Source organism: Scylla paramamosain, chromosome 4 (assembly GCF_035594125.1).
Source record: "Scylla paramamosain isolate STU-SP2022 chromosome 4, ASM3559412v1, whole genome shotgun sequence".
Lineage (NCBI taxonomy): Eukaryota > Metazoa > Arthropoda > Malacostraca > Decapoda > Portunidae > Scylla > Scylla paramamosain.
Genome location: NC_087154.1, coordinates 35,676,196 through 35,699,985, shown reverse-complemented (window position 1 = coordinate 35,699,985; position 23,790 = coordinate 35,676,196). Strand labels below are relative to the sequence as shown.

At 39.6% G+C, this 23,790-nt stretch overlaps 2 protein-coding genes across 3 annotated transcripts; both read left to right on the top strand.

Annotated features, from left to right (window-relative positions):
* Window positions 1-2: 2 nt before the first annotated feature.
* LOC135100047 (trace amine-associated receptor 4-like) lies at window positions 3-8,132 on the top strand. The gene is made up of 8 exons (XM_064002919.1): window positions 3-753; window positions 1,288-1,438; window positions 1,793-2,020; window positions 2,112-2,209; window positions 2,730-2,873; window positions 4,339-4,500; window positions 5,457-5,659; window positions 6,472-8,132. The coding sequence occupies exons 1-8, from the start codon at window positions 610-612 to the stop codon at window positions 6,650-6,652; spliced, it is 1,311 nt and encodes a 436-aa protein (XP_063858989.1). The 5' UTR covers window positions 3-609; the 3' UTR covers window positions 6,653-8,132.
* Window positions 8,133-12,260: 4,128 nt separating this feature from the next.
* LOC135100046 (zinc finger protein 582-like) lies at window positions 12,261-21,664 on the top strand. Of its 2 annotated transcripts, XM_064002917.1 has the most exons (9): window positions 12,264-12,713; window positions 14,835-14,971; window positions 15,149-15,232; window positions 15,871-16,014; window positions 16,293-16,406; window positions 17,048-17,212; window positions 17,404-17,509; window positions 18,591-18,808; window positions 20,252-21,664. In XM_064002917.1, exons 1-9 carry the CDS (start codon window positions 12,554-12,556, stop codon window positions 21,521-21,523), a joined length of 2,400 nt encoding a protein of 799 aa, XP_063858987.1. In that variant the 5' UTR covers window positions 12,264-12,553; the 3' UTR covers window positions 21,524-21,664. The 2 variants fall into 2 exon arrangements, with proteins under 2 accessions (XP_063858988.1, XP_063858987.1); XM_064002918.1 differs by lacking the exon at window positions 14,835-14,971 and having other exon boundaries at window positions 12,261-12,713.
* Window positions 21,665-23,790: the final 2,126 nt, after the last annotated feature.

The following is a 23,790-nucleotide window of genomic DNA, read 5'->3' as shown; positions in this document are numbered from 1 at the left end:
GCCAAGCGTTATTCGGAGGGACGTTTCCACTGAGCTGCTGGAAACCCTCACCGATAAATAAATAAATAAACAAATAAATAAAATAAAGTAAAAAATATAAATAAATGTTTGAGATATCATTTTCACAAGTTTCAGACAGTGTTTATTCCTTTTCTAACGTCAAATGTCCCATGTTTAGATGTAGCAATAACCGTGTGTCCATGCAATGAGGGCCTCTCTGTCAGCCTTCACCCTACCAGAGCCAGACGGAGGCGCTCTAAGGAAAGCGTGACTTGGCCGTGGCGTACTTACATTGCTAAGCTTTACGCTATTTTAGATTCACATCGCTGGAATAAATTTATCTGTGTGCGTTGGGGTGGGCGGGCTGGAGTAAGTGACGCGGGCGGGGAATGTTGGGGGTTGGGAGGGGCAAGGGCGCGCTGCTGCTTACTTAGTATCAGACGGGCACAGGCTGGTGTGGTCACGCGGAGCCTCCACAACACGCCTAGTCAGGTTTAAACATTCACCTCATAAGCCATTATAACAAGTCAAGAATATCTAAAAGTACTCACTGCAGGAACACATTATCATAGTCATTATTCGATTGTTTAGGCCTCTCCCCGCAAGAAGATGGAGAACGCTACTGGAAGTCTCTCCGCTGACACGGAATATCATAATTTCCCCGAAGTACAAGAAGAAATCGACGTCTTGATCGTGTCCTGCTGCAATGAAGACAACGACGTTTCCTGCAAGTTCTACAGAGTCTTCTTGCCGGTAAGGAAGTGAAAAGAAGGGGACAAACCTTGGGCCGATAAGTTACTACTTTGTTAATTTGAGTTTGGGCTATTGTGTCATATAAAAGTGAAATATGCCGTACATATGTCAAGCTGAGTAATGTATGCAGCATTATTTAATCGTGAGTTAATATTTACGGTGTGTGAGGACGTGGCGTAGTAGAAAGTAGAATTACGTAAATAGCTTTTTTTGTTTACTGATGTTTACTAGACAAGGTGGTGGTGGTGCTGGCACGCGGGATGGGTGATGTCTACACGGGCTTCCTCGTTACGTTACACACACACACATACACACACCAAAAACAACAACAATAACAACAACATAACTTGTAATTCTGAAGCAAAGTGCTTAGCATGTGTAGTGTACTCGTATGTGATCACATGAGCGTCGAGGCTACACAAAGTCCTCATGCACATCAGGCTTCATAAGCAATGATCCGATAGCGGTCGTCGTCGGATGTATTCTTGTATTCCTTGATGTTGATTCATGATGTTCTTGATTACTGAACGGCAGGTGCTGATCGCCTTCACTGTGGTGACGAGCGTGGTGAGCTGCGTTGTGACCTGCTGTGCCCCCTGGGTCAAGCGACCCATGTCAGCCTCGGTCCGGCTTTCCCTCTCCTTGTCCGCCGCCAACACTTTGTTCGCCGTCACCTGGACCTTGTGTGAGCACTTCTTTGCTGCATGTGGTCTGTAGCGACGTGATTCAGTGACCTGTTACTATTTGCTGTGAGGAACATGCGGTGACCTAGGAGGACGTTGTGTGAGGTAGTATTATGTGACCCGTACTCCTGACTGCTGCAACCATTAGCTGGCGGCTGGTGTGAGGATACTATGTTCTGTGCTTCTTTAGATCGTAATATTTTAACAGGGACTTATTCCTTCCCTTCAGCTTTATATTGTAGCTACAATAAGCAAACAAGTGTTTCTGACCGCCAAGTCGAAGCCACACAGCAGGTGGTAGGGCATGACGTACTGAGCTGGTGGGGACGGCCTCCTCACCACGTTTCTCTATACAGACCTGGTGGTGAACATGTACCTGAAGAAGATGCAGTGTGTACCGGTGCCCGGCTGCCTCATGCTGGCTGTGGAGGTGCTGCGGCTGGGCAGCATCCTGGTACAAGTGCTGCACTTGCTGGCTGTGGCGCTGAGTCACTACTTGGGCTCGCTGCGGCCCCTGCACTACTCCACCACCGCCACGCCCGCCGCCCTCAGGCTCATCCTGGCTGCGGTGTGGATGGTGCCGCGTGAGTATCACTGAGGTGGTGGCGGTGTTTGTAGTGGTGCAGGCAGTGTCGAGGTCACTAGTAGCGTAATGATGACCTTTTCCTTTCCCAGTTACGGGAGTGGCGGTGGTGTTCGCCAGCGTACCTGGCCAGGGTTTCCGCTCCCGAGAGAATTGCACCAACAACACCTTCTACCACCAGGAAGTGACGGTCAGTGTTCACCATGTTTACATTTGTACACGAGTAAAGTCGCAATGAGTGTTACATACAATATACAAGGACTGTAAACATAGAATTAATATTTGGTTTCAGGAGTGACACTTTTTTCTTCTACAGATCTATTTAATTACTAAGTCTAATCTAATTTCTTTTTACCAATCTTAAATAATGAGTTTATCATTTGTATTTCTATTCATTTTTTATTTTGTCCGCCTTATATTCAGTAAATCATCCTAAATGACCTTCTTGCTCTTCTGTTCTAACTCATAACACTGTTGTTTTATTTCCTTCTGGAGGCATCGCAATAATCTCAAGCTGAAGTTTGTGAAGGAAGAATTTTTTTTTTTTTTTTTTACCAGTGCCTCTTTACGCCATCCCACTGTTTGCTTTCTTGTTGCACTTGATGGATTCTGTTTAGTGACGCCCATCTTCATGCATCACGCTTTGGAAAATGAACTGGCCTGGGTGTCATACCGCCAGCGCACCGGCACTTCATTTTTCCCTCCCTCAGTTTCGTTTGGTGTGGTCGTGCATTTTCTTCGGCCCTACAGTAGTGATCGTGCTGGTGTACTGCCACATCTTCTACCTGTTACGACAGCGTTCCATCTACCTACAGGACACCCCCATGGCAGCGATACAGCACTTTAACGTTAAGGTGAGTGGCGGAGTGTGTACCGTATTGGTGCTGTAAGCTTCTTTATGCTCCTCCTTAAAATTGTGGCGATGTAATTGAAAGTGAGAAAAAAATGCTGTTTTTCCGTGACATTATGGTTTTGCAGTATAAATAAATAAATAAAGTAAATAAACACATAAATAAATTAGATCAAATAAGGCAGTAATAACGGGAAGAGTGAACTTAAGAGCATAAGAAAAGAAGAGAAGCTGCAAGAAGCCATGAGGCCTACACGTGGCAGTCCCTTTCTTCTATATCTAGGTGGTTTGCATTAATGTACAATGAGGAATGAAAGATATGGTAAATACTCAGCGTGGACATGCATGAAACAATTGCAACCGTTCGCACATTACACGGAACTTCATCGAGTGGAGAGAGAGAGAGAGAGAGAGAGAGAGAGAGAGAGAGAGAGAGAGAGAGAGAGTCACAAGAACGTACGTGTTAATTTTCTCCTTTACAGTATCGTGGCGTATCTTTTTTCCTCTTCTTCTTTTATTTTCTAATGGTGGGAATAGAAAACGCGTTATTGGTGCAGAGGATCGCGAGGGAAACACTCAGTTAATGGGATTCTCTTTTGATCTCTATCGTCTTGGATGTCTTCTTTCATCTTGAGGGGTTTTCACTTCTCGTCTCCCTCAGTGTCTGCCTGTCTTCACCCATCCATTAGTATGTATGTATTCCTTCCCCATCCTCCCTCCTCTCCTGGCTCTCTTGTATCTCTTTATTTTCGTGTGTGTGTGTGTGTGTGTGTGTGTGTGTGTGTGTGTGTGCGTTGAGATGTGACATATGTAAGGCCGATGACACACACACACACACACACACACACACACACACACACACACGAGCAGTAAGCCACAGATAGGAACAAGGAGGAAGGGACAGGGAGGGGGAGGAGGAAAGGGAGAGGTAGGGGTGGTAAAGTGACCAGTTTGCTTTGAATTTCTTAGTATTCCTTCCTCACCTTCTTTCCTTTTCCCTCGTCAAACAATCCCTTTACTTTCCACCAACGCATCTTGGTTAGAACATTTCGAGTTCCAGTTCACAAGTGGTTCAGTTTCTTAGTTTCTCAGTTCCCTTTCCCGTAAATTTTAGATTTGCGGGATAGGAAAAAAAAAAAAAAACTTTATTAGCGTCAAGTGTTCTTAGGGGCGTGTATGAGTTGCTTGAGTAGATATCAGTTGGTGGCGTCTCTTTCATCTGGCATTATAATATTTTCTTTTTTTTATGTAAAAGAGATAAAAAAAGAAAAAAAGAGCCCGCTGTGGAAATAGATAGATAGACAGATACATAGATAGATAGATAGATAGATAGATAGATAGACAGACAGATAAACAGATTGATAAATAGAGAAAGGGCCCATTGCGAAAAGAGATAAACTGATAAATAGATAAATAAAAGGACCCACTGTAGAAGGATCCAGTAGTTATGAATGTTCCTCCCTTCTCAGATGGTCCGCCTGTCCGCCATGTTCGTGGTGACCTTCGTGCTGGGTTGGGGTCCTGCCGTGGCCAAGTTCGTCCTGGTGTGTGAGAACTGCCTCATCTCTGACCTCGATCTCCAGACCAGCATGTATCTCGGGGCTGCCTTCAACACGCTCTTCACGCTCAAGGTACCTGAGTGTGCTGCGTGTCTGTCTCCACTCCATTTCTTCCTCTTACCTTTAGTATCCTCTGTCACATACCAAACGACAGCGCAGTCTCCGCTCTCCATATCCACAGCGTACTTGCTTACTAAGTCTTTTCAGTCACTTTATTTGAGGACCAATTTCTTCTATATTTTTTTATTTAACCTTATCGAGCATCAATCCATTATTATTTTGCTTACGTCACCTTTGTTATATCTCCTATACCAGTGATAGTCAACTTGGGTTCATGATTTTCTTTCAAAGGGTGCATGTTAATGATGGTGTACTTGGAGGGGTACATGCCGTGGCCAGTGTGTACAAGGGTGCACGGTAGGGAAAAAAATGTTTCAGAAAGAAAATTGTATCATGTAACATGTGCATTACATGGCTAGTCTATACAACAATACACGGTAAAAAAAAAAAAAAAAAAGATTTTGGAAGAAAATTGTGTGTTAGGCAATAAATTTATTTAAATTGACATTTAAATAATAGATTATGTTTATTGTATCAGTATATCACACTCAGCCGCAAATCTCGCCTCACGGGTTTGAGATGTGCCATTTTCTTTTATTACACACTTAGCACTTACTGTATATAACAATTATTTAGGACAGAGTAGCTGTTTGCTAGGTTTAAGATAGAGATCTAATATTTTTTATAAATATATTTTCTGTTTCAGAAACAGAGAAAAATGTGAAATATTCATGTATATTTTTGTAATTAATCATTTCAGGCGCGAAGGTTACATGAACTTTTCAAAAGCTTCTGGGAGGGTACAAAAACTTAGAAATGGTTGATAGCCACTGTCTTATACAATTTAAAGACCTCTACCAGATTCCCTCTTATTCTATGCCTCTGTAAACAATGTTAATTTAAAAGTTTCAATCTCCTTTCGTTTGTTACACCCACATCCGCACCCACATCCGCCTATACCCACACAGGTGTTCACGGATACGTTCATCTATGCGGTACGACTGCCTGCTGTGCGTAAGGCCTTGTGGGACATGTGGAAGGCGGTGAAGAACTGCGGCCGATCCTCCAGACTGGGCAGGACGCACTACCGCCACAAACAACTCCGTCGGGCCTCCACCTCCCAGCGAACTGTCTCCTTCGGCCTCTCCTACACGTCCTCCAGCCTCCAGCGGTGAGCAGTATCTCTCAGTTGTTTCGTTGTTATTTAGAAATGCATAGACATGTGATAAGTATAGAAACCAGGAGACATGTTGGGCTATATAACGAATGTTCCTGGTAATATGTATATATATATATATATATATATATATATATATATATATATATATATATATATATATATATATATATATATATATATATATATATATATATGCGCGCGCGCGCGTGAGCGCGTATAAGTACTAGTAAATTAACCTGGGAGAGAATAGGTGCTTAAGACCATAGTGATTCAAACACACACACACGCCCGAGCTGGAATCCCGGGCGCGACGAGGCAGATGGGCAAGCCTCTTAATGTGTAGCCCCTGCTCACCAGCAGCAAGGAGGAGGAGGAGGATGTAAGCCGCGGGATTGTGACCTCGCTGTCCCAGTATGTGACGTGAGTGGTCTCAATCCTGCCCAAAGATCTATGCGCTCTAAGCTCTTCACGTAGGGAAACGGTTGGATGGGTGACTAGCAGATGATGAATAACACACACGCCTTTTCTCTCATGTTGTTAATTATGTTATTGTATGATGAGATTAATGAAATGAGTGATGGTGATGTAGATTATGATTACTTGTTTGTGTGTTTGTTGTTGTTGTTTTGTCGAATGTCGCAGTCGGAGTGGCAGTGGTAGTGGTGGATGCTAGAGGTAATAGTGGTGTTTGTGTGGTGTTGGTGTTGAGTGATAGTGGTAGTGGTGCTGTAGATAGAGGAGTGTCGCAGTGACAGTGACAGTGGTGATAGCGCTGAGTGGTGGTGGTGGCGGTGGTGTTGCAGGCTGCTGGAGGGCGTGAGAGTGTCGATCCAGGGCCGCGTCAGATCCAAAGGAGGACGAGACAGCCGCGGCGGGACTCGGGCACAAGTGAACGCCGAGACAGAGGTCTTGCCAGCTGCACACACACAACCCACATCCGAGGATGGCACAGGGGACGCCGTTCCCTTCGCCAGAAAGTCATAAGGACGTCTTGCCTGACGACTCATCAACCTCAAGACAGGAGTTAGGAGTTAGGAGTGGTGTCCTAACTTGTGAGCACCCAACACTCGGATAATAAATACGTATACATTGCGAGCTCAACAAGTATGTAACTCAGTTCAGTGCTTTGTTAATGAACCACAGCCGCCTGCACGTTCCCCTACTCACATTGGCGAGGAAGCTGCTTGCAGGCTCGTGCATGTTAGTGACGAAATGAACGGTAGTGATGCATCTCGCTAATGGACAAAGGATTAAGTTCGTGCTCTCTCCGTGTGACGCAACCCTCCAGAACCGACACCCGAATCCAGAAATCAAAGGTTGAAATAAAAGGGAGCCAGTTAGCAATACCCTCTCTCCAGCAAGGAGCGCCTTAAAGAACACCGCCTCATGAGGCTCATTAGGATCATTTATTACCTATGATTCCCTTGATTTTTATACGTCCTCGGATACCATGATCACTAATTATTTCTTATAAGGAAGACCTAGCGATCAAAGCACATGGATTCTGAACACGGGTATTCCATAGATTTGTATATTAATAGTTTTATGCGGTGGTAGTTGGTGAATTTGTGCCGTAGAAGTTTTCAAGGTTCCAAGACATTTCTCAAATTTTGGATGATCCTTTTTGACTACTTTATTGGAACTGGAACCTTCAACAGTTTTTTTTTTTTTATTCTTGTACATAAAAATGTGTATGTAATGACCAGAGTTAAAAAAAAAAAAAAAAAAAAACAGCCAGCAGCCAGCATTTTTATAGAACAAACTGTGAAACTAAAAGACTTCTAATCTGATGGAGTTGCACCGTTCACTGTTGGTTCTAATCGCTGTGGTCACCGTGAGTACAACGTAGGGTCTTCTTTCAGGGAGTAGTGCCGAAAGATTGCTTTTACTGTGGACGTGTTACTCATGGACTTATTGTAAGAGTTTAGAATTTGGGTATTTCTTAGATGTTTATCTTACATAGTAAAGGAGTAGCGTTGAGTAGAAGATTGGATTCTTAGAGATAATTTACTGTCTTACTGACGTGTGGAGCTCCTATTTGAAATTGTTAAATGTTGTATGTCTCGTAAGAGTCCAAGACTGAATTACTTCATGCGTCGTATTATCTCGCACACACTCAGGTGTCACCATGGCATTAGTATCTTGTTTTTACTTTTGTTCTGTTTAGTTAGTTTTATATTAACTGATTATTTTAATTATATCTTTCTTGAGTCTTTTAGTTATATCATTATTGACTGATTTTCTTGTGAGTGGGTTAAGTTCTTGAACTTTATTTTTGCGACTGATTTCATTAGCGGTCTTTATTCGTATACATGTTTACTGTTACACTTTATGTGACTGATGTGTCTCTAATCTGCAAACCAGTGTAGTAGGTCTTGGAGTTGGACTATCCTGCGATAGTAATGAAGTAGTGAAACTTGTGTTTTACTAGTATATTATTAACTACATTATTAAAAAATACAGCTGGACTGCATTTTGTAAGCTCCCGCAAACCACCCCACGAACCTTCCAGTTTGCATCTCGACTCAGTACGAGCAGTCATGATAAAGAAAAAAAAAAAAAAGCAAGCAGCGGAATCGAATCCTTCCTTAAGGTGACCTCGACATAGACCCTGAAAAAGACCTTAAAAAGATCATACAATGCCACCCACTATTCATGTCAAACTTCCCATTAAGAAATCCTCCCTTCCTTCCGCCGCCTCTTCGCGTTCCTCTTCACCCTAACACGGAGCCAAACACTCGCCTCCCAGGTGCCAAGAGGCGCCTGCGAGGAGTCACCGGATGCACCGTGATGTCACTGGTGCCTATATGTTTATTTGGCAGCCCTTGGTATGCGGGCAGCTCTTGAAAATGGTGTGAGGTAACGAACCGCGTATTTTTAGTTCTATGGGTCACGTTTTCTCACTGTGGTGGTGGTGGTGGTGAGGCGCCTCAAGAAATTAATGATTTTAATGTACGAGTCATTTTTTTATCTATTTATTTATTTATTTGTTTATCTACTTTTGTTCATAGGTTGTTGTAGTAGTTCCGTCAGTTTCGTTCGTTTTGTCTTCATAAAATATGTATAATTATTTTTTTTTCTGTACGATATGGATTGTTTTGTTAATTATGATGCTTGGCTTTATTTTGTTGATTTTGTTAATTCCATTTGTACTTATGCCTTTTCTTTCTTTCTTCGCTATTTTGTTTCTTTTTGTTTACGTCTGTTAGTGTTTCTTTTTTTTTTTCATTACATTATCTTTTTTTTTTCTTTATCTTTCTCTTTTCCCTCCTCAATTTTATAAGTCATACTTATTCCCATCATGTACATACTCCTTCCTTCCTCGTTACTTCATTTTGACCCTTCTGTATTGTGTATTATTTCTCACTATATTACTTTTCATCCTTTTCGCTTCCTTTCTTTAATATATCCTAAACAACATGCACATTTCCTTCATTATACTCATTCCTTCTTTGATAGGTACTTTATTTTGACCCTCTAACTACTTCTGCATGTATGATTTTTTAATTACATCACTTGTTATCCTTTTCACTTCCTTTTTCCAATAAATCCAGTAAACCATACCAATAATTCCGTTCATATGCTCCTTCCTCCTTTGTTACTTTAATTTGACCCTCTTTCTCCTTCTGTTTTGTGTATTATTATTCACTACATCACCCTCTCATCTTTTTTTCCACTTCCTTTCCTTAATCAGTAATTCCCTTCATATACTCATTCCTCTTTTGTTACTTTCTTTCAGTTCTCTAACTCCTTCCTTGTGTTTTCCTAATATAACCACGTTGTTACTTTACGTACCACCCACGACTTCCTTTCTCCCGGCAGCTCTCGCCCAGTTGGGAGTGTTTGAAAGGAGAATAAACGAGGTGATTTTATTGCCCTTCCACGACGCGAAGTATTTCAGCCCAGCAAGAGTTAGGAGAGGATACGAGTTGGTCCAATATTACACAGCTGGCCCGTGAGAGGCTGGGAGAGGCAGGGTTGTGCAAACATAGCTTTGAAAAGTGAGCAGAGGTGAAGAAGACGCTGCAGGTTTCCTCTCTCCCTTTTCTTATCTTTATCTTCTATTTGTTTATCTTACGTTTTAAGCCTACAGCGTTTATGGGCTTGTTCCTGGAGGCTCGGCTATTCAGGGTTTACTTAAAGGATGGAGCTGCATGCGGGCTAACTCACAATGCATCTCTCTCTCTCTCTCTCTCTCTCTTTACCTTGTACCGCTCCTTGTGACTTGCCGTGGTTTGGTGTTTACGAGGAAGCTTTGAGTGTTATGAAGGATGTCAGGGGCTGAGTGGTGATTCATGGGAAGTGGTGATGTTCTTTTATTGGTGTTACGAGGATGTTTGAATTAAAGTGAATAAGATAGAGACTGATTGGCTGACTGACTGATTGACTGACTGACTGAGGCAACAAAAAAAGCAAATCCGTTAGTGGTTCGCATCTCTTGAGTGTGGAGCTTGAAGATTCCCGGTTTACAGTCACTTGGTACTGGGACGGATGGTACTCAGGTCAGATGATCCTCAAGACAAATCGGCCTGAGTGAAAATAGGCCTTAGGACGTTTGGTGCTCGAGACACTTGGTACCCAAACAACTTGGTTCCCAAAATGTCTCTAGACTCAGACGTCTGCTTCGTAAAGGCACTATGTGGATCCACACACACCAATATAACGTTTACCGATCCATTCACTACTTATTCAACCACATCCACCCATCCACTCAACCATATCCACCCACTCAACCACATCCACCCATCCATCCATCACACACTATCTACAGGCCCACCTGCCCATCAATCCAGCCATCTCCTACCCACTGTGTGTGTGTGTGTGTGTGTGTGTGTGTGTGTTTGTTTGTTTGTTGACAGGCTTTGCGGCGCATGCTCCCCAGTTCCAGACGTCACACGCTCTTTTCCGCTCTTCTTATCTGTGTTTCTGGCCAATCCTGAGACGCACGTCACCCTGTAGACAGGCGGAAAACACTTCACGTCTTCAGTTTGAACAAGGATGCCATTGTGACCGGATGGATTAAGTGTTAATATTATTACTGGACTTTTACTGCGAGACGATGAAAACAGCTTTTGTTCGTGACAGGCCTTTTAAGTATATATCTAATAAGGTTAGGGATTATGGTATTTTAGGTTCGGTTGGCAGGACAACACACACACACACACACACACACACACACACAGGTATGAGAGAGGATGGAGACAGTTATGAGCAGGTGGGAGTGGGGGTTGGGGGGGGATAAGAGAAGGCTGGATGTATCTTGGTACCGGGACACACACACACACACTTAATCCTGAAAATAAACAAATAGCCCCAAATAACGAGTAAGCCAGAGTGGCCGCCATCTTTCCTGCTGAGGTCGCCATGGCAGCCATAATGGTTTATCAGTCTTGCCAAACTGAAATCTATTTTTATTTTAATTTATCTATTAATTAATTTTTAAAACGCACTTAGTGACTTTTTTTTTTTATTTCAGCCTGTAATTAAGTGTTTATTGTTTCAAAAAAAAATGCTCGTTATTTTAAACTTTTTTTATTTTAGTAAAATTAAATATGTAGACTTTAGAGTAATTTATAGCCCTGTTAAAGTTTTAAATATTAACGGTTCGTATTTTTTAAATCTCTTTATTTCATCTAACTAATATTAAATTGTTTGAAAAAATCATTCATATTTTTATTTATTTATTTATGGACAGATATTTCAATGGTTTTAATGACGTCAAGGTTCCAACATTTTCCGGATTATATTTTTTGATATATTATTATTACTGATGTTTGATGTTTTTTTTGCAATTTGGTAAGTAATGGAAGGATGAATGAGTGGATGATTGGAGAGATGGATGGATGGATGAATGGATTGTGGATAGGTGTATTGGTTGATGGGTAGATGGGCGAGTCACTGGGTGGATAGGTGGATGAGAGGGTAAATGGTTGTGTGGATTGGTGGGTGGGTGGATATATGAGTGAGTGTGTTGGTGGGTGGGTAGATAGTAAGTGGGTGAATGGATGGGTGGGTGAATGGATGGATCGATGGGAGTCAGTGGTCGGATGGATGAATGGAGGGGTAGTTGAGTGGTTGAGTGGTTGAATGGATGGATCGATGGGAGTTAGTGGTTGGATGGATGGATGGGTAAGTGGATTGGAGGGGTGGTTGAGTGGTTGAATGGATGAGGGGATGTGGTCCCTGTACCAAGTGACTATGAAAAAAAAGTCACTTCATGTCGATCGAAGTTGTTTGTGTATGATACCAGTATTTAGCATTACGTAATATCTTTAGGTTAAAACATTTATGGTATTCTTCTAGCATCAGGTAACAACTTTCTATTTATGTTATATGTTTCAGGTAGTAATTATTGGAGCCTAACGAAGCCTAGGTTCCTGTTGATAGAATCAGCAACGCATTCTATATATATATATATATATATATATATATATATATATATATATATATATATATATATATATATATATATATATATATATATATATATATATATATATCCACCAATGTATGTATCTGGCAACACTGCACTTTGGAGCGAAAACAAACCCATGATTGATAAGTTGGCAACATTGTGATAGTCATCGAAATATGTTTATATCAGTTGATTATTTTTATGTCATCTGTCGCATCTCATTATGATCTTAGTAAAGATACCCATCACCTATGCCGCTGTGCACGCCCCAACAACAGTGGCCTGTTAAAAAGGGAGTCACGCAGGACACAAGGGCACGTAGGACAACCTCGGGAACGGCCTGGCAGAACCCTGGCAGAACAACCATTAAATAATCATAAACGTATCAGTTCAATCGTATCAACAAGAACGTATAGTAACCCCTAGTGAGCCCTACAGTGGCGGGGCGGCTGTAGTGTTACCAAGGCAAGATGGCTGACCTCTCCGGGACCGACGATGTTAAGCCTCCCAAGTGCCACCACGACTACTGGCTGACACTAGAGGAGGCAGAGAAGGAAGTGAAGGCACATGAAGACAGAACAGGCACACGCTACACCTCCGACAAGGATGATCCTTCCTTCGGTACCTCTGGTGAGTACCCCTAGTGGTCTCCTCAGGCGGCCTTATTTTTATCCTCCTGGGCTTATTGTATTAATAATGTGACAAGAAAACTCATATCATGGAGGTGAATAGTTATAAGCCAACGGAAGTGCAGTTTTGAGACCTGTACACAGCTTTGCTTAGTTTGTTTTTTGGTGCCCGGCATGTGAGCCTGATCTGGCCAACACTGCCATGCAGCCTTGACTGGCCCTCACAGTGGGACTCAAGATAGCCCTTTCGTAAATAGAGAATCCGCCTCATAATGTTTTTTGCACGATCAAAGGCAAATGTTTGTGACATGAGCTGTAGTTGTAAATTTGTTCCAAATTCCCAACTTTATTAGAAATACAGGTATTATTTCAGATTTACACCATTATCTACAACATTAGGAGTGATTTTTGCATACCTTACTGGATTTTAAGAAACTTTATCTCCGAGTTTCTGTGGGAAATCCATAGTTTTCAAAATAGAGACGGGCACTTCCCCCCAAAAATTCCTTAGACCCGATCCCATAGTACAGGTTAGGTTAGGTTAGATTAGTATCTCTGAGAGGGTGTCCTGGCCAGGTTAGGTTAGGTTACGTTAGGTTAGATTAGTATCCCTGAGGGTTGTCCAGAGGGGCACTGGCCTGGTTTTTTTTTTTTTTTTTTTTTTTTTATGTAGGAGGGGCACTGGCCATGGGGAAGAAAACTTTAAGAAAAGAAAATGACCTATTGAAGTGTCAGTCCCCAGGGTCAAAAGCGGTCATCAAAAAATTAAAGGATGAGTGTCTTGAAACTTCTTGAAAGAGTTCAAGTAATAGAAGGGAGGAAATATAGAAGCAGGCAGGGAGTTCCAGAGTTTACCAGAAAGGGATGAATGATCGAGAGTACTGGCTAACTCTTGCCTTACAGAGGTGGACAGAATAGGGATGAGAGAAAGAAGAAAGTCTTATGCAGCAGGGCCATGGGAGGAGGGGAGGCATGCAGTTGGCAAGATCAGAAGAGCAGTTATGAAAATTGCAGTAGAAGATAGCAAGAGATGCAACATTGTGGCAATGAGAGAGAGAGAGAGAGAGAGACTGAAGGCAGTCAGTTAGAGGAAAGGAGTTAATAAGATGAAATGCTTTTGATTCCATCTTATCTAAAAGAGCAGTATGAGTGGAACTCTCCCATACATTTTAAGCATACTCCATACATGGACAGATAAGGCCTTTGTACAAAGTTAGCAGCTGGGGGTTGGGAAAAACTTGCAGAGACAACTCAGAATGCCTAACTCCATAGAAGCTGTTTTAGCTAGAGATGAGATATGAAGTTTCCAGTTTAGATTATAAGTAAAGGGCAGACTGAAAATGTTCATTGTAAAAGAAGGGGACAGTTGAGTTTCATTGAAGAAGAGGGGAAAGTTATCTGGAAGACTGTGTCAAGTTGATAGATAGGGAAATGAGTTTTGAGGCATTGAACAATACTTAGTTTGTTCTGCCCAAGTCAGAAATGTTTAGTTTAGGTTAGGTTAGATTAGGTGAGGTTAATATCCCTGGGGGTGGACCAGGTTGGTGCAGCCCTCTGACTAGGTTAGGGGGATAGGATAGTTATGGTGTAAACCTGAAAATTTACTGATATATATATATATATATATATATATATATATATATATATATATATATATATATATATATATATATATATATATATAAGTTAATTATTCTTAATTTGCTTTATGTAAAGTCTATCTGATTAGCTCTTGTGGTAGGCAGTGGCAGCAACTCATTGTTCTCATCCTTGCCAGCCATGTTCATTATTTGAACATGAATTGAAGAGATTGGGATGTCACTTGTGTTGCTCCCTCATTTAACAAAACACTCATGCAGTTAGAGCATGCAAAGCCAAAGTTACCCAAAGTTCAATTGTAATTTTGCCTCATTTCCAATAGGGCATTACCACAAATGACATTAACTATAGAAGTTTGGACTTCAAAGAATTAAATCATTGTTAGCACCTGTGTCATATGTGTTACTCATGCTCCTGCTTCTATTCTCAAGTAAGGATGAAATAAAATGTATATTTTCACAAGAATAGCTGAAATCATCAATCAGCTTCATACTAATACAATATGGTGTTGTGTTGCTTTCAGCATGGACTGAGGCAGAATGCAAGCTATTATGGGAAGAGGGAGACAAGTACATGGGGGAACCACTGGAATTTGATGGAATTCCCTTCCTTGTGTTGGCCACCAAGGAGTTGTTGTGTCACTATGGTATCAGTACCAAGGTCAGTTTCCCTGGCTGTGAAGTTAGCTGGTTTGCGTGATTTAGTGTTTAATTTAGAAGCATAGAAATTTATCTAGAGAGAAGGAAAGGGAGGTTGTATCAAAATGAGCCATGTTATAATGATTGTGTTTTACTCACAGGGATATTCAACTAATAAACTATTTTTATACATCACCAGAAAACTACCACAGACAGTTCTAAGAATCTCAGTTGTCCTGCCAAAGTGGTACTTAAGGAAGTCATCAAGTTTCCAGACTACAAGGTAAAAATAATCATGTGTAGGTTGTTTTGCAAGTTGAGTCCCCTCCAAAATATTGTGGGTACAGTCTTCAAGTTGTAGCCTCTGATGTTCTTATATTTTTAGCTGGTATCTAAAGTAATGCAAACAATAATTCTTATACCATTGTTTCTGATTCTTTAATATATAATCATTTGCTTTAAATCACACTTTCATGGTCTATTGAAATAAATACTAGGTCAAATTATAAGGATTAAGCTGATAACAAAGAAAGACTACTCTTAAGAAGTATGTGTCAGATATGCTCTCTTGTGATGTCACTTGAATCATGTGTTTTGATAACTTTTCAGAGACAGAATTTTTGGATGGTATTACTTTTATTCTTACAATAAACCTCATTGGTGCAAAAAGTATGGATTGTGAACTCTTTAGATATAATAGATTTACTGACAATTTCTGCTATTGTAAGCTGACTTACTCATCATAATAGATTTACTGACAATTTCTACTATTGTAAGCTGACTTACTCATCATGTTCATGTGCTGTTTGGGACCATCTTGATTGATGATGAATGATTACAGCTCACGATTCTTGTATTGAAATACCTTTTGGGAATCACAAGAAATATGTACATAGTGTTCACTCTTTCCTTTCTCTTCAGATTGAGAGCAACACAAACTGCGAAAAGGAAAAATGGTCCAAGATGATCCAGGATGACATTTGTTGTGGAAGTGTTCGGTCTGAACGCAGAATATATGTCCATCTTCCTTCTCCAGAACTTCATCTCCATACTGTTTTGACTAAGGTAATTACAAAAGTTACTTCTAAAATATCAGTTTGTGATTTGTGTGTTTTTATTTGTTGTCCATTCTGATATTTCATGGTGAACAACAAACACAGGCTAGTATATATATGTTTTTTTTTTTAAGCAAAGTTATCATGTTTTCTTTCAGTTTTTGTATATTGTTTGCACACTCCTGTTGTTTTGACTCGTGAAGGAAATTGGAAGAAAGTAATCGGAATAGATTTATTTGATACTTTTAAGATTAAGATGATAATACTTCTCCATATAATTATTTACAGAGAGTAGTACAAGAAACCAGAGCAGATGCAAACAGTAGTGTGCCCCACTGCTTGATCTGCAACAGCAAACTATCTGCCTCAACACGATCTGCCATTCCTCTCTTCACTGGAAAGGTGAGAAAGGAGGACCTGCATTAAAATGTATAGTTTGCACAAAAATTCAAGTCATGCATGTGGCAATATTTGAATTGTTAGAGATAACCTCTTTACTCAGTGAGGAATTATATTAATTATAAATCTTTTGGTCATATTATTTAAACTCCTGGATTTTGGAAGTTTCTATATTTTAGAATTTTATATAAAGTAATATTACCCTGTGCATTTGTTCCTAATATTACATGGTTCAAATTTTATCTAAATTCTTTAGAAAATATTTTTATACCTACCTACTCTCTTCTTTTGCACATATTCACTCCATATTTCATTTTAAAATTTGTATTTATTAAAAAAACTTTTCTCCTCTTGTGGAATCTGTCAGTTCTCTTCTTATAAGACACAGCATTTGTTGGAGGGAGGTCCATATGAAAGAATGTATAATTGTTATAATTTTGTATACACAATTCTATGCTTCTTAACAAATGAGACTTCTTTTAATGTATTTATTGTTTTTAAATGAGTTTATTTTCAGTTTCATTTATAGGACACTGCCTCATTTACAAGGAAAATTATATGTAAAAATCTTGTAAACATAAGCAGAAATATACTAGATTTACCATATCTCCATGTAATACTGCATTATCTGTGTTAATCTTCAGATAGTGACAAGTCATCGGAGACAGGAACTGAGTGTTGTTCTGGGAGAAATCTTAAACCAACAGCTACAGAAAACCACCGTCCACTCCAATATTGTGTGCAGTAAATGTTTCAATCTTATAGATGACATTGATTCCTTAGAAGAACAAGTAATCAATAAGAAGCAGGTTTGTATTTGCAGTATATAGTGTTGCAGTTGGAATGTATTATTTTGTGTGTGTTTGTGTGTGTGTGTGTGTATAGCACATCTTTAGCACATGCTCAAGACTTCAAAGTTACCTGAGATCATATAATTTTGCCCATGTATTGAAATTAAGAATATTGTTCAGAAAACTAAGATTTATTTGTATGTTTCCAGGTAATTGTTAACAAGTACAAGAGGACAATATCAGAAGTGAACCAGAAACCTTCCTCCACCATTTCTCACTCAGATGATGATCCCAATTTTGACATGCCCTCACACAGTGAGTAGATGTATTTGTTATGGTAGGACAGTCAAGGTTAACCATAGCATACTTGAGTCTTCATGATAATCTTAGCTTAATTGGTAATGTCTAGCATGCATTTATTTTTAGTGTCCGGTCCAAGTTAATTTTCTAGTAATGATCTATCCTAATGAGCAATTAATTTCTTGACGTTTTCATGATGCTCTAAAAGATGATCATGATGTAATCACTATACAGTGTGTGTGTGTGTGTGTGTGTGTGTGTGTGTGTGTGTGTGTGTGTGTGTGTGTGTGTGTGTGTGTGTGTGTGTGTGTGTGTGTGTGATTATGTACATTCCGTTCAGAGTAAGAATCTCAATGAGATTTCTGTGTTAGATTGGTAACCCTGCCCCCCACTGGTCTGCAGAGTCAGAGTGAAATTCAGCCTTTCTCAAAGAGGAATGTAAGGTTTCCAATTTCTTTGGTGAAGGGTATGGATAACACTTGACTGACTCACTCCCATCTTTGCAAATAATTAGTGAGTTAACTTGTGGAGTTCTCTGCAGTCTCCTGGTGACTTCTTCAGCATTAGCTACATTCTTTGCTGTTTTTTGGACAACTGGACTTCTTTGTAGTGACTGCTGATCCTCCTATTTCAAATTTCCCAACAATTGAACAAATGTTTCTTTCTTGGTCTGGGTTAATATAAAATTTCTCAGCTAAACTGCATGTAATTGATGATTGGTGTCCAGTGCATTTGTAGCAATGTTTCACAGCTACAGTGTGTTGATTTGTTGAAAGGTAATTCATGATTCAAATACAGATTTGATAACTCCCAAACTATCAGTAATAACTTGAAGAACATAGAAAGGTATTTACAACATTTTGGTTACATTGACAACATCAGCAACAACATTAGCATGAATTCTGAGAAACTGGGTGCTACTTTTGACAGCCTATATACATGTTATGTTGTGTTATTCTCAGTAAATGATGGTCATCAGGATATTTTTTAGATCACTTATTCTTTCGTTTATTTTTATTTATGCTGGACATTTGGTGGGTGAAGAATAGTTCCATGTAGTATATACAAATAGAAAAGAAAAAACAATTTTCAATAGGCAGTAAACGTGGCCGAGGACGAGGAAGACCTCCAGGGCGTCCCCGGTTGCGTGGCCGAGGAAGGGGACGGCCAAGGGGAAAAACTAAACCAACAAAGAAGGCCTCAGAGAGCTGTCTGGTGAAACTGGAGTTAGAAGAGACACCTGAGGAAGAGACTTTACATAAAAGATTAAAATCTCCTACACCTCTCCAAACCATCAAAAAGGAGGATATCATGGTGAGCAGGATTGTGTTATGGCACCAGATCTAGTTATTTGACTCTTCCTTTACTGCTTCTACTGAAATCTATTGCATCTTTGTATGAGGATTTAATACTTTCTATGTATATATGTGTATATCTAATCTATACATGTTATCCTATAAAGGGAACATCAGCTTTTCATACAATTTTTTTTTATCTACCCATGATTAATGTTATCTTATAAGTATTCATAGAAAATGGTTGAATTTGAATACAAATTGACTCATTGAAATCTGAAGCATTCCAGTAAGATCATTATGCAAATACATTTTTTACAAATGGTTTGTATTTGTGTGTATGTCTGCAGAAACAAAAAATTTAAAGATTTTGAATTGTGGAAGTTAATGTTACTGTTTGGGAATTTGCATTTTCAGTGTGAATTTTGTTCGGAATATTCATCTCTGATTGTTGATCTGAATAATATAAGGGCATGGGCAGTGCTATTTTGATGGTTTACTCATAAGAATTAGAGAAAAGGAATTATACAGTATTTTTCTAACACATAAGGCACACAAGCACTTAAGGAATACCCCAATTTTGGTAGGTCAAATTTAAAAAAAAATCATATAAATGCAGGTAACCCAGACTCCCCAGCTGAATGTCTCACACTTTCACTTCTTGGTCCATTTACTAGGACAGATCACTAAGTACTCATGTACTGGTTATAATATTTCAGGCACAGGAATCCTGAAAATTTAGACTGACACCCTTTTGTAAGTTACTATGAAACTCTAAGTTACAGTATTTATCTATCAAATATCAACACTGACATCCACCATCAGTACTTGGCAGTGTTAACACTAACCACTATCAACCAATAACACTAAGATTATCAGTCATCACTATTAGTAATATAAGTCTCCACTATTGACACTACCTGCTATCACCCCTAACACAAGGCTATCACCACTGCTTAACCAGTAGGTGCCATCACTGTCATCACTTGTTAATAAACATGGTGGCATAAGTTGTGGTGTCATTAGAACTTACAATAGCACACAGCTGCTGCAGACAGACTTGCTTACTATGTACTGATTAAATATATTTGTAATTTATTATCATAATTACATGTATATATCAATATTTGTAAATTGTATACTTAATTGCAAATCATTCTAGGAACCCTACCACTTGTTTCTGGGAAACATTTTTGGAAAAACAGCATGTCTTATATGCCGAAAAACACGTATATAAGTATGTAAATAAATCACTGAAAAGTATGACTAATGTGTATTTTTTCTTTTTTATCAAGGAGACCAGCCAAGGGAAAAAAGTAAATGTATTAGAAAATTTTTTTTTTAAATGCAAAAGAAGCTCTTAAATGCTGTTCCCTCCGTAAAAGTAGGAGTAGAAGAATTAATTTTTTAGGTTTTTAACAGTATGGAGTGGCTGATTCTCCTTTTTTTTTGTATCTTTCAGAGTGATCTGGATTCTATTGAAGACTCCCAAGAAACTTTGGTAAGGATAGAGGCTCTTGAGGCAGAAGAGGAGGAGGTGGAAATACCCATAACCAAAGATGATGTAGCCATGGAGTTGCAGGAGGATGTGCTGGAGGTGGTAGAAGAGGTGTTGGTGAAAGAAGAAAAGCAGGGCAAAAGATTTTCTTGTTCCCAATGTCACAAACAATTCCTTACTAAGGCTGCTGTCAGAAATCACATAAAGGTACATGACCGTTTAGACTCTTATGAGTGTGAAGAATGTGAGAAGAGTTTCTCTACTAAGTATCGCCTCAAAGCTCACCTCAAGATACATGTGGACCGTGACCGACCTCACAATTGCCATGTGTGTAATAAATCCTTCTATACCCGTTATCATCTAAACACACACTTAAGATCTCATGAAGGTTCAAGAAACTATGTGTGTGAGCTGTGTGGCAAGGCACTCTCAACTCAGAAGACTCTTGAACTACATATTCTCACCCACACAGGGGAAAAACCATTCCAGTGTGAAATCTGTGGTTCCACTTTTAGGCAGCGGAGCAATTTGCTCACACACATAAAAGCCACACACTACCATGAAAAAAACTATCACTGCGAGTTATGCCAGAGATCTTTTGTGAGAAAGCGACTTCTGGACTATCACATAAACAGTGTCCATACTGGTCATCGTCCATACAAATGTGAGATGTGTGGTGCCACCTTTGTATATCCACACTACTTTAGGAGGCACATCAGGAAACACACAGGAGACAAGCCCCACAAGTGTCAGGTCTGTGAGAAGACTTTTGCCTCCAGGGAGAACCGCAATGCCCACATGTTCATCCATTCAGAAAAGAAACCGTACGAGTGTAAAGTGTGCTGTGCAGGGTTCATGAGAAAGCCTTTGTGTGTTACTCACCTGGCTGTACATGGCCAAATAAATAATCCTGAGGCCTATATCACCTTCAACTCACCTAGTCTCTTAGCCAACAGCCATGAAGCAGCTACAGCAGAGGAAGAAGCAGCACAGGCTATCCATGCTGTGAGGCTGGCAGAAGAAGCCACCCCTCACCAAGCAGTAGAGGAGCAAACACAGATCATGAGGGATGGCAAAGTGGTCAAGATCACCTCTAGGCCTGTTCATATAATTGAAACAGATGAGACTACTCGTTATGTTATACATTCATCAGAACGTGTCCCAGACAGCAACATGGATCACTTCTTTGCTGAGCTTCAGGGCCAGGTTGTGGAGGTCCGCTCAGAGGACTATTAGAAGTATTCTTTTGTTGCATCAAGAATTATGACCCTTCTGGCCATCCTGATATTGTGTTGCTCATGCCATTGATTTTGAACTTATATGCTGTGTTAATCTTGACATGTATAAATTTCTGTTAACATATTCTGAAAGTAGAAATTACTATTTTTTATTTCTCTTTTCATTGGTTTCATTATACAGATCATGCATGTAAGATTACATCAAAACAGTTATTTGTGTGTGTCTGTGTGTGTGTGTGTGTGTGTGTGTGTGTGTGTGTGTGTGTGTGTGTGTGTGTGTGTGTGTGTGTAAACATATACAGACGCTTCCTGGTTTAGGAACATTCAAGATTGAACTGGTGCGCTGCTGCATCATGTTGAATGTGAGGACTATATACAAATGTATACACAGTTGTCCCTCTTGTATCCAGGGTAATAAAAGCATAGGATCTCCTGGATATAGCAAATCCCTGATATGATGCAAGAAGACTGCAGTCATAAGCTCTCCTTCTCAAAGTGGAAAAACTTGAGAAAATAATCAACTCCCACTTCATTAGTATCCAGAGCTTTACCATGAGACTTTATTAGAAACCCCAAGTCAAAGCTTGGATTAGGACAGCCAACCAACAGAGGCTTGGAAGTCTTTCATATTATGCAGCTGAGCAAACTTCCCAGCTGCATTTATAACCCCTTGCTAGCATGCCTGCAGCATGCTGTTGGTGAATCCAAGTTCATGTTGATTCACTGATTGAATCATAATTAGGCATATAATAACTTTTCAAGCAACATTCTTTTCAAGGTTTTCTTGCCAATGTCCAGCTGGTACTGCTTATTCCTGTCTTGTTCTTGTGGAGGTTATACAGTGTGTTGTGGAAGATGCTGTACTGTATGTAGGTCTAGGGTTAGACAGACAATTGACCAAACCAACTTAATCCTCTCAATGATTTCCCATTTCTTCTCTAGAGTCAGAACCAGTCTCTGCCTCTTGAGTGGTAGTAAACTTTGGAGATCAAGACAACAAGAACACCAGTCAGAACAAAAATGATGCCTGTAGCAGATAGAAAACTCATGTGAAAAGTTCACTGCAACATTGGTGAACATGAGCTCATAAGTGTGATACCAGACCAGCACACTACTGGCCAGTGTATGCAGTGGCATGCAATTTGAATGCCTGGCTGGGCAGTCAAGACCCTCAGATATAGGTGATGTTGGATATGGTATTACTGGATACAGGAGGGATTACTATGTGCTTATATATATATATATATATATATATATATATATATATATATATATATATATATATATATATATATATATATATATATATATATATATATATATATATATATATATATATACAGGAAGGTCCTGTTATATGAGCATCCAATATACAAGAAACTGATTATACAAGATGAGTAAATTTAGGGACTTTTTTTTTTTATACAAGTGCAAAAATCCAATGATACATGCTTCAGTCTGAGGTGAGTAAAACTAAAATGCACCTTCCTGCACCCTTACAATAACATATTCAGGCTGTATGGTGATGTACTGTGATTCAAGTGCACAGAAACCAGTTTATGAACACTGGAAGAGAATTGAATAACCCTTCCCTGTCTCCTATCTACCATGCATTCTCCCACTGTATGTAGGGATGGATAAAGATTAATTTAGCCTGGAGTAGTAGTTTTGAGAGAAGGAGTGGGCTCTGTTTGTATGCTTGTGTTGTCAGTCTATCTGTCTGAATGCTTGCTTCTTGTCATAAACGAGCCTGGCCCAACTGACTGGTTGTGTGGCAGAAATGTTGAATGTTGACCACTGGGTCTCTCCATCTCTTTGCTTATTAAGATGTTCGAGGAGGCCAGTACATATTTATCTGCATACAGGTCTATAACACTCTTAGTCATAATGTTTGAAGGACATTGTTATTCTAACAGTCAATTACTTAGAGACATTTGATGACGTCACCATGAGCTGCCGCCCACAAGACGTCTTGCCATATACACAATTTTGAAGTTTTTAATCAATGCAACAAATTTACTTTACATGAATACATATAGATTTTATTGTTTTCACATTCCAAAGCTACGTATTTAAAGTCACTCCTTAATTAGACAATCTTTTTTTTTTTTTTACTAAATTATAATTCATGTAAAGCTCTATTTTTAGTAGGAATTTCTCTGAAAATAATGAAAGCATATAAATGATCTTTGGAATATTTACATATATTTTTTTTATGAATAAGATAACCAAATATCACATTCTAGCAGAATGAGAGAAGGTCAT

What these genes read in the sequence shown, in the direction of transcription:
- LOC135100047 (XM_064002919.1), top strand. Translation starts at nt 610, where the DNA reads ATGGAGAACGCTACTGGAAGTCTCTCCGCTGACACGGAATATCATAAT. An exon ending in TCTACCACCAGGAAGTGACG is followed by an intron (nt 2,210 to 2,729) that starts GTCAGTGTTCAC and finishes TCCCTCCCTCAG; the next exon opens with TTTCGTTTGGTGTGGTCGTG. An exon ending in ACACGCTCTTCACGCTCAAG is followed by an intron (nt 4,501 to 5,456) that starts GTACCTGAGTGT and finishes ATACCCACACAG; the next exon opens with GTGTTCACGGATACGTTCAT.
- LOC135100046 (XM_064002917.1), top strand. Translation starts at nt 12,554, where the DNA reads ATGGCTGACCTCTCCGGGACCGACGATGTTAAGCCTCCCAAGTGCCAC. An exon ending in TCCTTCCTTCGGTACCTCTG is followed by an intron (nt 12,714 to 14,834) that starts GTGAGTACCCCT and finishes TGTTGCTTTCAG; the next exon opens with CATGGACTGAGGCAGAATGC. An exon ending in TTCCTCTCTTCACTGGAAAG is followed by an intron (nt 16,407 to 17,047) that starts GTGAGAAAGGAG and finishes GTTAATCTTCAG; the next exon opens with ATAGTGACAAGTCATCGGAG.